This window comes from Sminthopsis crassicaudata, chromosome 4 (assembly GCF_048593235.1).
Source record: "Sminthopsis crassicaudata isolate SCR6 chromosome 4, ASM4859323v1, whole genome shotgun sequence".
NCBI lineage: Eukaryota > Metazoa > Chordata > Mammalia > Dasyuromorphia > Dasyuridae > Sminthopsis > Sminthopsis crassicaudata.
Window position 1 is genome coordinate 457,242,604 of NC_133620.1, and position 17,776 is coordinate 457,260,379.

At 50.2% G+C, this 17,776-nt stretch overlaps 1 protein-coding gene across 3 annotated transcripts; it reads right to left on the reverse strand.

The window, feature by feature from the left end:
* Positions 1-64: 64 nt before the first annotated feature.
* Positions 65-17,693, reverse strand: ZSWIM7 (zinc finger SWIM-type containing 7). 3 transcript variants are annotated; one of them, XM_074263944.1, is made up of 6 exons: positions 16,984-17,541; positions 15,031-15,052; positions 11,187-11,289; positions 3,834-3,938; positions 1,619-1,779; positions 65-1,530 (listed from the first exon to the last, which is right to left on the reverse strand). In XM_074263944.1, exons 1-5 carry the CDS (start codon positions 17,054-17,056, stop codon positions 1,660-1,662), a joined length of 423 nt encoding a protein of 140 aa, XP_074120045.1. In that variant the 5' UTR covers positions 17,057-17,541; the 3' UTR covers positions 65-1,530; positions 1,619-1,659. The 3 variants fall into 3 exon arrangements, with proteins under 3 accessions (XP_074120045.1, XP_074120044.1, XP_074120042.1); XM_074263941.1 differs by lacking the exons at positions 65-1,530; positions 1,619-1,779 and adding exons at positions 3,329-3,592; positions 17,609-17,693 and having other exon boundaries at positions 16,984-17,062; XM_074263943.1 differs by lacking the exon at positions 65-1,530 and having other exon boundaries at positions 1,588-1,779; positions 16,984-17,540.
* Positions 17,694-17,776: the final 83 nt, after the last annotated feature.

Genomic DNA, 17,776 nt, shown 5'->3' on the forward strand with positions numbered 1-17,776 from the left:
TTTATAAAAAATTTAATGTAGCAAACCACATCCAGAATTGGCTCTTTCTCACGTTCCTGGGGAGAGAAAACACTGTCATGGGAGGGAACTTAACTAGTGGGATGTCGTCCAAGTTTGCCTCCCCTCGGGATTAGGTCTGAAATCATCCATTTGTCAAACTGGAAAAATAGACAGCAACAGAGGCTTTCACACCCCCTTACAGTTGCTCGGTAGGCAGTACCACTGGCTGGGCGTCTTCCTGCCCATGGCAGGAAGACCTTCTGGGCCCACAGTGGGCATTTCCCCACCCAATCTCCTGCTTCTTTCAAAGTTTGGCTGAGATACTAGGACTCTCCCTCACCTGAAGGAGACTTGGATCTCCTGGGATTCTTATAGCACCTTACCTAACCCCTCCCCATACCATCCCTATACCATTTCTTTTTGGTTTGCTTGGAGATCCAGTAGCTGAGGCAGTGGAGGGCACCAGACTTGGGATGTCAAGAATCATCCCCCTCCTTTAAATGCTTCGGAAACAAGGGCCCCTTTCCTGGGGCCCTCATGGGTAAAATACCTTGCCCAGGGTCACAAAGCTAGGATGTGGCTGCAAATCCACTGCTGCCTTACTTGGGTTTAAAATGTCTTTTAAAATTTAATGTGCAAAAGGAAAACCGATCCCGCTCTGGGCTTCCTGACGCTAGTCACATGCTGCTCCTGGGAGTGTCCTACCTCTCTTGGTAGTCCCGGCCCCTGGCGTACAGTCCTCACCCAGAGTGTGCTGAATAAAAGAATGACTCCTTCTTGCCATGCCCTCAAGTCCCTTTGCTTCTGGGTGATTCCCAAGGCATCAGCCATGTTCCCACTGGACTTACCTTTCCCAAGGGGAGCCCTCCCCCCAACTGCCACTAAAAGTTGTCAGTTCAAGCAACTTACAAAAGTTAATCTCACTTGGTCAACCCCATGGTTCAGTGGGACAGCCAGCCTGAGAACTATTATCCCCATTTTTCAGAGGCCTGGAAAGCCCAGCAGCAAAGGTCACAAAAACAGAGAGGCGGCACAAGAGCAGGTTTTCAGGTTCCAAACTGGGGAAAACTCCTTCCCACTCCTTTGGATATAGACATGTGACTCTGAAAGAGCCTCCCTCCCCCCATACCCCACTGCTTCTGCTAATCTGAACATTGTTGTTCTCGTTCAGTTGTGTCCGACTCTTTGTGAGCCCATCTGGGGTTTTCTCGGTTGGCCGTTTCCTTCTCCAGCTCATTTGACAAATAAGGAAACTGAGATAAACAGGTTTAAGGGACTTACCCGAGGTCCCACAGCTAGTACATGTCGGAGCTGAATTTGAACCTGGGTCTTCCCGGCTCAATGCCCAGCGCTCCCTCCACTGCACCACCTTGCTGCCCCCAATCTGAACACTTCACAGTGCCAATTAATAGGATCAGCTTTGCAGAAGAATCCGGCTGTCTCGCTGGCATCCTGGCAGTAGGAAGCCCCTGGAGGGAGGGCCTTGTGCACGTTCTGGCTACCTTCACTAGAAGGGAAGGGGCCATTCTCCTTGGAAGGAGACAACACATGGTGAAATGAGAAAGGGGGGGGCCTCACAACGTGCTTGGTATACAGTAAGTGTTTAATAAATGCTCACTTAGTCCTTCAGTCCGGCCTCTCTACTTCAGGTCGCAGACGCTAGGCCTGGTCTGGATCTTCCTCTGCCAGCAGGAGGCTCGCCAGCTGCCTGTTAGAACCGCTCAGCTCCTGGCACAGCCCCAGGGACAGGCTGAGGTAGACGGCCAGGAGATGCTTGCACTGCAAGACACAAGACACGAATCAGTGAGAAGCAGCTTGGGAGGAGGGAGCACGTTACCTGTCCCAGAGCCAGAGAAACAGGGTTCAATCCTGCCTCTGGAGAGAGGCTGCAGGACCCCACAAAGTCAAACTGTTAACCTGCCCGTGGTGTTCCTGGCAGCTCTCTAGGACAGCAGTCCCTGATTCAAATCTGTTTTAATAACAGGAAAAAGGGTTTAATTTCCAAGATGATATATGGGTTCTGTGGAGCCATTAGAACACATGCCCATGACCCCTGGGCCCCCTCTCTGTGGGGGAGGGGGAGACAGGGACATAGCCCCTCAGCACAAGAGCCCTTAAGCTGGTGTCTGACTGAGGTCAGGAGCCAACCTGCCTGAGGCTTCGGGAGGTACCGACACCTTGTTAATCATCCTGGGGAAGTCATTCATGGAGCTCTGGCCCTCCAACTATTCAGAGCCCCTGGGCTTCTGGCATCAGCCGGCTTCTCCTGCCAGTGCCAGGCTGGGACGGGCAGAAGGAGGGCAGGCACTCTCCTCAGGTGGGTGGAGAGCTGATACTGAAGCCATCACTTGGTGACTCCCAAGGGCCCCAGGCTGACGCCCATCGTTCATACCTGGGGCTATCCAAGATCGGCCTTCTGGGCCTTACTGGCCAGCTAGGAAACTATGAGCCACCTTCTGAAATAGCTGAGGAAATGCTCCACTGCAGTTAGAGCAAATCAAGAAGTTCTATGAACTTAGAAGCCCAGATAGTTATTCATGAACTCCAAGGGACTTCTTCTAGGTCTTTCCACTAACCCTTTTTCCCCCCTGAAAAATCCATCTGAGGAGAAGAGGAAGAAGAAACCAGAGGCGAAGGCCAGCCAGCAAGCAGACCGCTACGACTGGCCCCACGAAAAGCCGGCCAGAACAGGGGCAGACCCGCCTTGGATGGTGGCTCTGCTGGCCCTTAATTCTTTGGGCAGGGGATGGCTCACAGGCAGGGAAGGAAGGGTAATTCAAAAGTCAAGGCAACAATGATAATGTCAGCGAGCATTTACAGAGCAGGTGCTTTACAATCATTATCTCCTTTAGCCCTTACAACCCTGGGAGGGGAGAGCTATAGTTACCCCCATTAAAGGGGAGGAAGTGACTTGCTCCACATTATCCAGCCTGGGTTTGAATTTTTCCTCCCGACTCCAGGCCTGGTGCGGCCCTTTACCACTAGCTATTTCAAGGTAACAGAAAACAAAATATAAGAGTTTTAGAACAGGGAGACAATGACTCGCTGCACAAAGCAGACCCGTGGGGCAGGGGAGATGTTGTGGTTCAAGTGTGCAGCCGGCCCCATGCACCCCTGAGCCGTGACGCTGCCCGAGACGATCCCAGTGGCAAAGGAAAGGTGGGCTTCTTTACCAAAGTACAGGGAAGGGCGGTGCAGATGCTGCTGCCTGTGGCCTTTCCAAGGCCTGGTGCTGCTGCAGAAAATAAAAATGCAGCTTCAGGGCAGGGGCTAACCTAGTGTGGGTGACAGGGGTCTGTGAACTTGGATGAAAAAAAAACTCCCGAAGTGTAATCCTCATATATATTTATTAACACGATTCAGGAAAGGGGTCCCCAGCTTCACCGGCCTGTGACCTGCAGGCTCCAGGGCAAAAAAAACGGTGAAGAATCCATAATCAGGGGAATGGAACAAATGTACGTCTCCCCTTTTCCTCAGATGCCCTGGCTTCCCCCCAAGGCTGATGATGGGCGAGACATACTCCTGTGCCCCAGGACTGGCACGATGCCAGCCTAGCTTCTGGAGAAGAGGAAGGGCACAAGATCCAACCTTCCTGGTGCAGTGGAAAGAGTAGTGGACACAGTCGTGAGAGTGGGCGCAAACCCAAGACCCTCTGATCCTGACAAGCTACAGAAAGTGCCCCCCTCCCCGACCATTCTTGGCCCCTCATAGGGCCTCCGAGACCTAACTCCTAATACTGGTTCCCACAGACCACCAGGCAGGGAAGCTGATCCTCTCCCCAAACAGAGGATGTCGCCCACAGCGGCAGCTTGTCCCAGCACCCTCTCCCTTACCAACAGGCTGTCATTCTTCCGAAGCACAGAGAAGGCAAAGGCGGGGCACGAGCAGTAATGGCAGGAGGTGAAACAGGTGTATGCTTTCCCGGAGCTCCCAAGGACCTGCAGGCAGGACAAAAGGGGGGCTCGGACACGGGCGGCCAGACCCAGCCCTCGCCATGATCATCCAATGACTCAAGTCAGACCAGAATTGCACCAGAAGGGAAAGCTCTGGTGACGTCCCCAAAAAGGGGAAATTCTGCTTCCAGTGTCAGAGGCCGGCCTGCCCCATGACAGCTCTAACTCATGTTGGTAAAGCCCAGGCAGTGGGAAAGGCTTCAGAGCAAAGGCTCTGCTGGGTGCCCAAGGGAGGGACCAGGAGGGCTGCATCCCTCCTGGTCCCTCCATTCTTTCTTTTTCTTCCTTCCTCCCTCCCTTCCTCGTTTCCTGTCTTCCTTTCTCCTCTCTTCCTTCCTTTTTTTCCCTTCTTTCCCCACTTCAATGCTGCACTTCTCACCTTTAGCCATACCTGGGAATTTCTGTTCCCCCCACACACACACACAAATGCAGAAGGAGAAAATACCACTGTCTGCCCCACGACCACCTGGGAAATGTGGGGAGTGGTCCATGAGAAGTGCCCTCTCACTGCCACAACCCCGAGGCAGGGATCTCCAGGTAAGGGGCCAGGCACTGAGATGATTAGCAACTTGGTGGGGAGATACCAGGGCTGGGCCTTGACCCCAGATTTTCTGACTTGAAGGCAGGAGCTGTACTTCTATAGGAGAGGAACCAGATTTTGAGGGTGAGGTGGGGAGTTATGGGGCTAATGCCAGTTAGAGTGGCCCCAGCTTTGGGTCTCCCACCACACCTTAAATAAAATAAAAATAAATGAGAGCAAGAGAGAAGCAAAGCAGTTACACTGAGCACTTCCATAGCTGTTATGATGGTGGTGGGAGGGGGGGAACATGGAGGACTGAGACCCAAAAAGGGGTCTGGGGAGGGGGGCAAACCCCGATTTCAGCCTCCCTCGGCAATACGGAGGTAGAAAGAGCATGAATCTAGAGCAAGATTTCACACGCCCGCAGAGAATGTTTCTGGGGGGACAATACCAGAGACTCAGTCATGGCCCCTACGTGAGATCAGAGGGCAGTGGCTCAGGGCTCTGTTCATGCTCTGTCCCAGCCCTCAGGGGGAGAATGGAGGCAGAATTGGGGGCCAACATGGCCCACGGTAGTTCAGAGACCCCACAAATCAGTGTCCTTCAGACTAAAAAGTATTGGAAAAGCATGTGATACGACATAGCTTAAGTTACCAAGAGATGGAAGGTTGACTTAAGGCAAAAATTCTAACAAATTAAGATTGCCTAAAAGTAAGAAGGGCTTCTCGGGAGGTTAGAGGACGATAGCTGGAAGCTGGAAGGGCCCTCTCCCACGCCCCGGTGTCAGAGGTGGGATCCCCAGCCAGCAGAGAAGCCCGGCTGGCCCTATTTCAGGGATGGGTCAGAGGCCACCCCTTGCCCCCTAAGCGGCCCAAGTCAAGGATGATCAGAAAACTCTCCAAGTGAGCTTTGGGCCTCAGGATGACAACTTAAGGCTGGGATGAGCAGGCTTTCCCTCCCAAGGTTGGTCTCCAAAGGGCCTCTCAGCTGCTCCTATGGGAGCCCCACTGTTGGGACCGCCTTGAAACCAAAACACTAAAGGCCTGATCGAACATACCACATTCACCTAGAGATGGCCTAGGCATCCCGGGGCCTCTCCATGGCCCAACACGGCCGGCCCTGCCTCCTCGGGCCTCCCCTACCCTTTCTCCTGAGGCATTCTCCCATGAGTTCCAGGCTCCTGATTCCAGCCTCCAAACCCACCTTCTCCAACCTGTTCAAAACCAAGGTTAGCTGGAGACAGTCCTTCCTTTTAACTTCATTCTTTTTGGCAGTGATGTCACCATTTGCCTTGTCACTTTTTGCCTTTGCCCCTTCACAACCCTGGCCTTAATTAACCACCGCCTCAATACTGCTCACACCTACTGCCACCACTCAAATACAGACTCTCCTTGCCATCTGTCTGGGGGAGGAGCCTCAGCTTTCAGCTGGTCTAGGCTCCCCATTTTACAGATGAGAAAACTGAAGGAGGCCAGTGAAGCAATCCATGGAAAGAGCCAGAATTCAGACTCTGGCTCCACACTTCCCTCTCCAGAACCCCCTACCCATTCACCAGCAGACCTTCCTGCTGTCCTCCCTATCTGTCTCTTACACCAGTGCTGATCCACAGCCGGAGGTCTGCCATGTCTGTGCTGTCTCAGGAGCTCTCACTTACCCACTCGGCAATCTCATGTCACCCTACCTTCCTAATCCTCCCCCCAATTACTTCAAATTAACCTCCTCTCTGGGCCTTTGATCACGCCAACCCCTTTTCCCTGTGGGACTTTTCCCTGCTCTTTAAAGCACCCCTTAAATGCACCTTCTCCATGAAGCTTTCCTTGATTCTACCTGGTGATAATCACCTTCTTCCTTGTACTCACAAAACACTTTGTTTTGCTCAATTTCCCCTAAAATGTAGCCATAGACAAGTGATTGGCTTTGGGATTGTTATCTCTTCTCTTCATTACCTTTTCTTTACCTTTGCATCATGGTCTTAATTAATCCACAATTAATGCTGAAAACCACACTAAGATTTCTGGGATACGCTCTCAATCTTCCTGATCATCTGTTTTTTCTCTTTGGTCCAACTCGTGTTCAACCTTTTGTGCAATTCAAGGTTTTATTTTTCTCCCTCTCAGCGGGCTAACATCCCAACCAGGCGTTAACAGTTCTTAAGTGCCTGTGCTTCTGCTTCTGGAGCAGTCCAGTTCCGATGGTCAGACACGGACAAGGGTGGCCTTCTCCTTGGGAATCCGTCTGGAATTTTAAATGTCTGCTTTACCTCTTCAAATCCAAGAAATCTGAGCTTGGGATCAAGCCGATACAAAGAAAAAAAAGCGGGGAGAGGATTTGGTTATTGATGTAGATTTGAAATTTGATAACGATCTGCCTGGGTGGCCGAAATTTCTATTTTCTCATTGGAATTCTGGAGGTTCTTTCTATTTGCTTAGTGTTGCTTGTTCTTGATGGTTCTGGGAACCATCCCAGAAAGTTTCTTGAAATAATATTGATCCGATTTTTTTTTCTTTTTCACCATGTTCAGCGTCTCCGAGACTCGTCTGCCAAAAATTTCACTTAATCGCATTGCTTCTGAATATGTTTCAGTTTAATCATTTTCTAACCTTTTTTTCCTATGAATTTTTCTCATGCATAGATAGGATAGTGTGACAGCAGAAAGAAAGCCAGATCTGCCTCCAACACAGCTGGGCTGTGTGTCCTTGGAAAAGTCCCTGAAACTCTCTAAAGAGAAGATTCTTAAGCTTCTTCATGTCAAACAAAGATTTCTGGCAATATGGTGAAACTATGGACATTTTTTTTCCCCGAGGGAGAAAATTTAAATAATTGAAGGATGCTGATTTTTAAAAAATGACATTTCTTTTCTATTTGAGTTCATAAATTCCCTGAAATGTAACCATGGATCCCTTGGGGGTGGAAGGTGCCTATGGCTATCATGACAAGGAACTTTGCAGAGAAGGTGCTGACTGACACAGATGGAGTGAGTTTTCTCACGTGGGAGTCTCTTATACCAAAGAGATCCCAGATTCAGTCTCCCTATACTTGTTCCACACTCTCTGCTGTTCTTGACCCCCACCTCCTTTATCCAGATCGAGGATTCCATCCTATCTTTCGGAAACGTCCACAATCTGGCTTCAATCCCTTCTGTTGGGTTCTAGACATCCTCACATTTCACACTTTCCCACTCTCTTCCTTGGCTCCCAACCTTTCCTAATCCTGAAAGGCTCTTCCTAATATTTCCACCTGTTGAAATCCTACCAAACCTTCAAAACCAGCTAAAAGATGTTGGATTCAGAGTCAGAGGACTTTTGTGAGAGCCCTGGCTTAATCCCTATGTACTTGAACACCTCTCAGGATCCATTTCCTCACATATCACTACAGACCCTCGGAACTCAGTGATTTTCCTTGAAACCTTCTCTAACCCACTCATCTGGACACTTCCAAATCATTAAACCCTTCCAAATGTCCCCTTCCTCTGTACCCTCAATATCTTAGAGCCTACTTTGCATTATAGCTATTTGGGGCACCCCTATCCCCATTGGCTTAAGACGGTAGAACAGTGGCTTGGTTAGCTACCTGGGCATCCTCAGCAGTGCCCAACACAGCAACACTGGGTGATGATCAATTATGACAGACTCCGTTCTTCCCAACAATACAGGGACCCAAGGCGATTCCAATAGACTTGGGATGGAAAATGCCACCCTCATCCCGAGAGAGTGCTATGGAGACTGAATGTGGATTGAAGTATACTATTTTCACCTTTTTTGTTTGTTTCTTCTTTCTTATGGTTTTTTCTTTTTGTTCTGATTTTTCTTTTACAAAATGACTAATATGAAAATATGATTGTACATGTATAACCTATACCTGATTATTTGCTGTCTTGAGAGAGAGGCAGTAGGGGAGGGAGGGAGAAAAAAAATTTTGGAACTCAAAATCTTACAAAAATGAATGTCAAAAACTATATGTGTATTTTGAAAAATAAAAAGGAATGCTCAGCATAGCAATGGCTCCAGTAACGATTCAAATAGAATGAACAATCCAGCATCAGTGACCCTGAATCCCAACTTGTGGGAGCTCACAGTCTGGATATGTGGATCTGCTACTTACTCTATGGAGCAATGGCAGAAAAATTTCCCAGACTGCAACTGGAGAGGAAGGAGGTGGCCAGTCTCCTGGACTGACCTGGGTTTGCTCTGGCATCAGCCATCCCATCTCGCACTCTGGCTCTGGGCTGGACCAAACACTTCTGACCACAGCTTCGGACCTTAAATATGATCTTCAGGTGTCTTCCTGGACAAATTACAGGGTCCTTATAGGAGGAGGATGCCTCCATGTGGTGCTTCTCGGTATCTCCAGCAGGATCTGGCCAGGGAGTACACGGGGACGGAATGATTGAGCCTCCAACTCTGGGCACCAATCAACTGGTGGCCACCTTCCCTAGCTACAAGAAGCTGACAGCACCAAGGGAAAACACTTGATTGTCTGAGCCGAGGAGCATTAGGGGAGGTGGAAAGCTCTGGGCGTTTATTTATTTTTACCCTTCTTCTACTCTAAGTCCAAGCAAGTAAGGACACATAGTGGATGGAAAAGTGATCTCTTCCTGAAATACACCTGGATCCTCTCGGGGGCAGAAGTAAAGGTCTAAATTTTGCTTTGTTTTTAAGGAGGGCATATTAGCCCCCTGCTGACTCTAGAGAGGGCACATCATCTCCTCCAAAGTCTGAGGATCTGGAAGACGGAGTTCAAATCTTGCCTCGGCTGCTTATTCTCTTTGTGGCTATGTCACTTAACATTCTTGGACGTTTCCTCTTCTGTAAAATAATGGGACTGTAGTCCTGTGTTCACACCAAGCCAAGGAGGACCGGCCCCCCCACTTCCCAAACATACTCAGAATTTTTGATCCAGAACCAGGGAGAAGAGTAGAATGTGCCAAAACCTATAAGGTGCACACAAACTGTTAGGGCCAAGGAGACCGGGCAATCAGCCATCAGTCAGGTGCCCCATGGGAAGACTGCCAGTTTGAGTCCCCAAGATGTCTCATCATGGATCCTAAAGCGACCACCGGCACATCTTTTCAGGCTCCTCCTTCATTTGAAGCCCCTCAACACCAGCCAAGCACAATGAAATGGGACCATGAGGAACAATCCCAAGGGCGTAAAGTTTCCAAGGCCCCATTTAATTTCAAGTCTGGGCTGATTGCCACACTCCAAGGAAGTTAGCATTTTTATGATAAATATCCAATATAACACAGGATGTGAATAATGAAAACTAAACAAATGAAAATAACCACTGGGAAAAGTAAAAAGTCAACTATGATGAAAAACTGTCTCAAGCAAAATCATTAGGTTCTTAGCTAATAACGGGGTCACTGGCAAGCTGAGCATCGTAGCTGATGAAAATCCAGTGTGAATGGCACAGCTGTGGGTAGCCCATTCACCAGGAGGACGTATGTGGCTGGAAGCCAGTCTGCCCCGGGTCAAGTGCTACGCTGAGATTAGGACCCAAAACAAAGCTGACATATGAGGACGTGGGAAGTGCTCTCAGTGCTGTGGGCCTCTCTGCTTAGGAACAAAAAAATTGGAGACAATCTGCAAATCCCGGCTGAGAAAGAAGGAAATGATCTCCAGCACGAAGCTGAGCAGGGTATCTATGGGACTGGGGTTTCCGTGGCCTTGGCTGGTGGGCTGACACACTTCCTGGTACAGAGTGATCCTGCTGAGATGCCCCTTGACCCCAAGTGAGGTGAGAGGTGAAGTACAAAGCACCAAACACTTGGTCTGCATGGAGCAGAGATTAAGGTCAGGTTCTGTCCAGAGCCACTTGACACGAGTGAGTGGGAAGAGCTGTCCGCACTGGGGCCTGTCTTCTTGAAAATGTCAAGCGCTCCCTTTTACCTCTAAGATCCAAAATTAAGTCCTTTTTGGGGGCACTTAAAGTTCCTACCAATCTGGTCCTTTCCAGGGATCTTTTACACCCCTTTATTCCCTCCTCCATGACCCAGCTCACCGGCCTATGACTCTTCACACACATCACTCTGTCTCCCACTTCCGCACCTTTGAACTGATGAGCTGACCCATGCCCAGCAACATTCTGCCTCCTCCTCAAAATCTCTATATCCTTTCAACTATCAGCTCCTTCCCCACCTTCAGACATGGACCATTTTGACTTTCTTTATTTTCTCAGCATTTAGTACATAAACCTGGCACACAATAGGGGCTTAATAATTACTTGTTGATTGAAAAAGATGATGCTAAAAAATCTTTCTGAAATAAGCCCGATTCTGGTCCTGTCCACCAAAAAAAAAAAAAAATTTGCAACTTTACCAAATGTCAGCAAGTTGAAAAAGAGAGAATCCCCCCCCCACACACACACACACATACATCCCACCCCTCTCCTATGCATTAGCCAATCTTTCCGCCTTCATTTCCTGCTTTCTATTACAGGGGAGGATGCATCATTTCTGACATTCAGCTAGATGAGACCCAAGATTAAATGCCCAGCCTCTTAGTCCCATACTCATCCCACTGGATAATTCTGAGGCTACAAATGGATTCGGTTTCAATTACTAACCGTCAAGTGTTTCCAATCCCAGCAAATGCTTTCCTAATAGTACAGGAAATCATTTGGCTACAGCATTCCTCCATACTGAGTCCAGTAAACACACAATTTAAATGTAAGGGGAATTTTCCAGCTTGGAAATTTCCCCAAGCCAGTTCTACCTGGAATACGGTTCTTCCGCTTGGAGAGGAGATGCGGGTGACAGAACGGCGATCCACAAGGTCCAAGGCCTGGACAGCTGACGGGCCAAAGAGAAATTTCAGCCTGAGGAACGGAGAGAGTCTTTAGATGAGATGGATCCTCTCCCCTTGCCATCTGGACCCCTCCAAATGAATGCAACAACCAGTGAGAGAATGCACAACAAACAGAAGAAAGTACGGGGCCAACCCTCGCTCTCATGGGGCATGTGCCATGGCTGAGCCCTGACTCTCCTGAAGGCCTAATTGTAGCATCCTCAAAGCCCTCGGAAGGAGGCCCCCCACTGGGTCTACTCTGTTCCTTGCCCCACCTCCTCTGCCACATTATCCTCACCTTATCAACTCCACCCACCCCCCACGCTGCCAATTCTAAACACTCCCCTTCAGCCAAGACCCAGGGGGTGTGATCACTCAAAGGCACATGTCCTTTACCTTGTGACAATAGTTTATGAACAGTTCTGTGTCTCAGCTATGGAGACATATCAGTAGATGTAAAGAATGAGAGAGGGAAGGTGTTGGGCTTCAATCCTAGGACTTCAGAGGTCCCCAAGGAGCCTCTCTGGGATACAGATTATGTATGCTGAGGGAGGAGGAAACAGAATCACCCAGGAAGTGGCTGAAGCCCCAGGGGTGAGCCTTCAACATACTCTAGTTTTCACTGTGTTTGCTACAATTTTCCCTAATCACTGCAGGCCCATTAAAAACACTACCCAAAGGAACCAGCTGGGTCTCCACCTGAATTTAGGGCTAATTAATTAATTAATGTTTTGTTGAAGCAATTGGGTTTAAGTGACTTGCCCAGGGTCACATAACTAGGAAGCATTAAATGTCTGAGATCAAATTCAAACTCAGGTCCTCCTGACTTCAGGGCTGGTGCCAACTGGATGCCCCAGGGTAAATTTAAAACAAAGAATTGCTCTGTAGGCCCAAACTTCAGCAATGCTAAAGGGGGGAGTTTCTTTCTGGTTCAGACAAGACCCAATTCAGAAAGAAGATTTAAGAAACTAAGACATCCCTTTTGCTTTCTGCCAAGACTCCCCAGTGGGGCACAATTCTAAGGAAGTAAGTTCACGTTTGGATTCCCAGGACTTACCCCGTTTTGGGAAGCTTCCTAAATCCTGGGCTTTTAGGGAAAGGGAGACACAGCTTTTAAGAAGCAGGGAGCTCACACTGGCACTGGCAGTGGATAAGACAAAGCCTGAAAACATTATTTGACCTTGAGCGATTCATACCACACTGAATGTGGTCGGCTGACCTCCAGCCAATGCTCAGCCGCAACAAATAGAGATGGGAGACTCCTGAGGCTGAGATGGTTAAGAAGAAGACTGAGTCACATTGCAGGCTGAGAGGACTTTCTATTTTTGAAGGAAAGCTCCTAATTTAGAACATGTTTATAAAATAAAGTCTTCAAGACCAAGGCCTGAAGATGGCAGCCACGTCCCATCCAGCCTTCCACCTTGGGGACACTTTCTGAACTTCATTCCATGTTAACACGGATACAGATACGCATGTGATGTTGTATACTGTACCGAGTACACACATTGCATACGACCACATTTACACCCACATGTATATATGTGATATTGTCTGGTATTATAGACACACATGTATGGTCACATACATGAGGCACAGAATATTGACACTCATACAGATACTCATGTGATGTTGTGTGCATTGCATGCACACACATGTACACCCACATAATGCGCATGATATTGTATGGTCTTGTATACACACATGTATGGCCACCTATATGAAGCACACTCTATACACATATGTACACACCCACATGCATGAGACACAACAGACACACAAATATGCATGTGATGATGTATATTGTATTGCGTACACAAATTGTATACAACCACATGCACACTCACATATATGTGTGTGATACTGTCTGGTATTGTATACACACATGTATGGTCGCATATGAAGCACGGAATATTGACACTCACACAGATGCTCATGTGATGTGTATACTGTATCGAGTACATGCATTGCATACACATACACACCCACATATATGCATGTGATACTGTAAGTGTTGTGTACACACATGTAGAGTCACATATGAGGCACAGAACATGAGGCACTCAGAGATATGCATGTGGTGTTGTGTATTGTATCGAGTACACACACTGCACGCACATGTACACCCACATATGAGGCGCTGAACACCGACACACTCAGACGTGCACACTGTGTGCACACCTATATGTACACACATACATGGACACACTGATCATCAACAATATGCCCACTCTATTGTGGTCACATATGAACACACACATAGGGAGGCTCAGAAAGGGGCAGACTCCTTTGGAGGGAGGGGGGAAGGAGGAACCCTCTCCCTGCCCCCCTTTCTGCCCCTGAATGCTTCCTTCCTCTGACAGGACAGTCCCTATCAATCAACATGCATTTGTCCGACAGCTCATACATCACACACAATAAAGATCTCTAAAAGAGCCCAATCCGAGGGTCTCTTCTTGGAGCTCCCCCCCAACCCTTCTGCAGCTGCCCTCTGCTCCTGGCTCCTCTCTCTTCGCCAGGATTTCCTGACCCTGTGCTCTCTCATTCAGCCCCCACCTACAGGGGAAGCCCTGGCTTCCTTTGGAGCCTCTCACCCACTTCCTCAGCTCCCTCAGGCTTAACTATGGCCTACACCGCCTCCCCCCTGAGCTCCAGGTCTGAATGACCAAGGGCTTATTTGCTCTCTCCTAGATGTCCCAGGGCATCTCAAACTCATAATGTCCAAAGCAGAACGTGGAGGCTTAACCCCCTTCCCCGCCCCCTTCTGCTCCTTCTACGGTCACATTCCATCCTCAACATCTGCCCAATCAGTTTGCCAAGTCTTGCTGATTCCACCTGCAGAGTGCCCCGGCGCCCGGCCTTTCCCATTAGCGTGAGCCGCCACCCCAGCTCATTTCCCGTCACCCAGGCTTTGCGCAGGCTGTCCCCGATGCAGGGGGGGGCACTCCCTCCTCACTGCCATTTCTCAGACCATCCCATTACCTTCCAAGCACTTTTCTTTCACCCCCACCTGGACTGTGCATCTGCCTATTTGCACACATCTGCCTTATCCAACAGAACCCAACTGCTCGGAGTTGGGCGGACACCCATTCATTGTAGCCTTGTGTTTATATACATTATGTGTATGTACACAACAACGCACTCAGACTGCATGCTCAGATGTGCACATATGAGTATATACACGCATGCCGTGTGTACACAGCTCAGGACATGCTTGACATGCAACGAGTGTTTAGTAAACGTATTTTAACAGATTTATCGCTCTAAAAGTTAGGAAAGACATGATCCGCGCCCTCTACTGTCGAAAAGACGACTCCAATACAGAAAGCTATAACACCCGCATAAGCAGGTGTGGAGAGGTAAGATCATTCCCAACTTGCAGGTAAGGGAGAAGTAATCGGGAAACACTTCCTGAAGGAAGCGGATTCGAGGTTTTATGGACTGGCAGGAATTCACCAGGCAGAGAAGGAAAGAAAGGAATTCCAGATAAAGGGAGCAACGTGCACGAAGGCAAAGAGGTGACGTTTTATGTATTTATTTGCTTATTTGGGGGCAGAGTGGTCCAATTTGGATGGAGCATTTGGAGGTTGGAAATCAGGAAAGACCAGTGGCACCAATTGTGAAGAGCTGGGAGAGCCAGGCAGAGAAGTCCAGCTTTTGTTAACATGCGATTGGGGAACATGCAAGGTTTGAGCCCAAGATTGGATCTAGGAAAAGCACAGCCTGACATCACTGACAATAAAAGCTCCCCCCACGTCCAAGAGCAAATACTCACGCCAACAGGAGTTTGTCAGGTACTGCAAAACAGAAAAGGGGAAGAAAAATCAGTCGCCTTTCTGAATGCTAACCCATGAGCCTAATGGAGGCAGATCCTTACACGAGGATGCAAAGGAGACCTTTTCACACTTTTACTTCCTCCCCAATTAGAATTCTGAAAAACAAATGGACTTGATGGTCAAGAGTATAAAATTCTGATAGAGGGCCATCTCTGGATCCAGTTTTCATTAACTGTTCCACAAAGAGTAATTTTTTTCCCCCCGAGGCTGGGGTTAGGTGACTTGCCCAGGGTCACACAGCTAGGAAGCTTTAAGTGTCTGAGACCAGATTTGAACTCGGGTCCTCCTGACTCCAGGGCTGGTGTTCTATACACTGCGCCCCCTAGCTGCCCCCTTTCATTGTTTTTGTTTTTTTTTTTCCAAAGAGTAAATTTTAATGTCTGATGATGAATATACAATAATACACAAGGGACTGTGAGAAAACTAACTTGTTTAGTCATTTCTGGCACGTCCAACTCTGTGAATCCTTTTGGTTTTCTTGGCAAAGACTGTGGAGCGGTTGCCATTTCCTTCTCCAGCTCCTTTTACAAATGAGGAAACTGAGGCAAACAGTCAAATGAATTGCTCAGGGTCACTCAGCTAGTGAACATCTGAGGAAAGTGAGTGATATTTTCCCGATTCTGCCCGGGCTCTGTCCACACTATCAGCCACACTTCCTCTTCTCTCCTCCTCCCCTCCCCCCAAACCAACCCAGCAAACTGGGAATAAGGACACAGGGAATATAATCCACCTGTCTGTCTAGTGCGCAGAGCTCCCCTGCTCGCCCACGAGGGGGGGAACCGCGAATGTGCCGGGTGGCTCGGGCCGCATCCCCAAGATGGGATCCCCTAAGCCCTCAGAGCCCCTCTCTCTCCCTGGATGAGCTTTTCCTCTGGGGGTCGGCCGGGCGTGGGTCGGCCCATGAGTGGTTCGGCCGGGCGTGGGTCTGGTTAAGCACAATCACTCACAGCTGTTTGATTGGAAGCAAAGGGAGTTGATTTGTTCTTGCACGTGGCCTTGAAGCCGTGGACTCCGAATGATATTAACACCACAGCCCATACTTAGACACGGGAGGAGCAGAGAGAAGCGGGGCTGCCAGGCGCGCGGCCGGCTGAGGCAGGCCACCGGCTCGCCGGCCTCAGCTGCCTTTGCACAGACGCTTTCTCTATTTTACCCCTAACCACGAGGAGGACTCACTAGGTCGGGAAGAGACATGAAAGGGGATGGAGAAATGAAAGAAAATCATAAAAATAAGGCCAACTGAAAAGCCAGAGGCCGGTGTTGCTATATCAATTTGCGTGGGGATGTATATACAGGTACTCCCCCCCCCCCATATATTTAACTTGGTAAGCCGAGGGCTCCCTTCCTGGGGCCATCGCGCAGCTCTGTCCGGCCGTCCAGGGGAGGAGGGCTCAGGGCACAAGGAGGCCCGTCCAGGCCTTGTTGCTGCCCACGCCCCCCTCCCCCCGCCTTGGGTCTCCGTGGTTCCCCAGTCCTGGCTCACGGGCTCCCCTCGGTATATCACTATCTCCTCCCAGGCAGGGAGCGCACACGCAGCCTCCCAGTAACGAGTGAAGGGAGGGAATGAAACCATTAAACAAACGCTTCCCGGAGCGGGGACACGCACAAGACGCAAGAAGCGCGGGCCTCCGCTCCGAGGCCCGGCTGGGACACGTGGGGGCAGGACTGGAACCCGAGGCCTGTTTCTGGGGGGAGGGACGCCGCTCGGCCCAGGCCGGTCAGGGAGCGTCCTCTGCTGGTCACTGCGGGGAAGGCTCTCAGGAGCTGCAGCAGGGACACGCCACTTCCCGGGACCGCCAGACCTCGGGCTCCCCGCCCCGCCCCCCGCGCGGGAACGTCTACGGCCTCGGCTCCCCGCGGGCGGGTCGCCCAGGGCTCGGGGCAGCCCCTACCTCGAGACGGTTCCCCGCAGGCCGCGATCTCGCTCAGAATCTCCTCCACCACCGTGGGCAGCGTGGCCTTCATCCCGCCCTGGACCAAACGGAGGCCACGGTTGAGCCTCTCACCAACATTCCGCGGAAAGGGGTCTCTGAGCGGGAATTAGCGCCCAGGAGCCCGGGCTCTGTACGCGGGACAAAACCTCGGGCAAGTCACCGTCCCGGGGCCCCCTAAGATCTCATTCCTTTGGGACAACACGGAGTAAGAGGCCCCGAGCTCAAACACCGCGTCCTGCCTCAGGGTCCCTTCCGGACCTCAATTTCCTTATCCGCCAAACGGGGGGCTGGATCCAGGGATCCCCAAGACCCTTGGAAACACGCGGGATGGAAAGTGAAGGGGGACAGCCCTGAGCTCTGACGCTCTGGGGAAGCTCGAGCCCACGCGAGGAGCATAGAAAGCTGCGTTGAAATTCCAGGGCCAAGATCCGTCCCGACCCCAAGTATTTACGGGTCTAAGGGAATTCGGGATCACGCTCCCGCCCTCCCGGAACCCCGAGGCGACCAGTTTCTTGGGCTATCGCTACGCATCCTGGGAGATGTAGTTCCCGGCCCTTCAGGTCCCCACCGCAGAAGCTCTTACATAAGCCCGGAAGCAGGTTCTACCGTGGCCTTCCAGATAGGAGATGGAAGGTTTGGGCCAATTCGGCCTCTGTCCCCGGAAGTTGGGATCTAGCCAAGCCTCTTCGATGCGTGGGGGGGAAGGGCGGGATTCCCTGGCACGTGGTAGGACTTGAGGGCGGAGCCCGGG

Coding starts and splice junctions, on each gene's coding strand:
- ZSWIM7 (XM_074263941.1), bottom strand. CDS start 17,056: ATGAAGGCCACGCTGCCCACGGTGGTGGAGGAGATTCTGAGCGAGATC. Junction 15,053..16,983: donor CTGCGGGGAACCGTCTCGAG/GTAGGGGCTGCC, acceptor TCTGTTTTGCAG/TACCTGACAAACTCCTGTTG. Junction 11,290..15,030: donor CCTGACAAACTCCTGTTGGC/GTGAGTATTTGC, acceptor TCCGTTCCTCAG/GCTGAAATTTCTCTTTGGCC.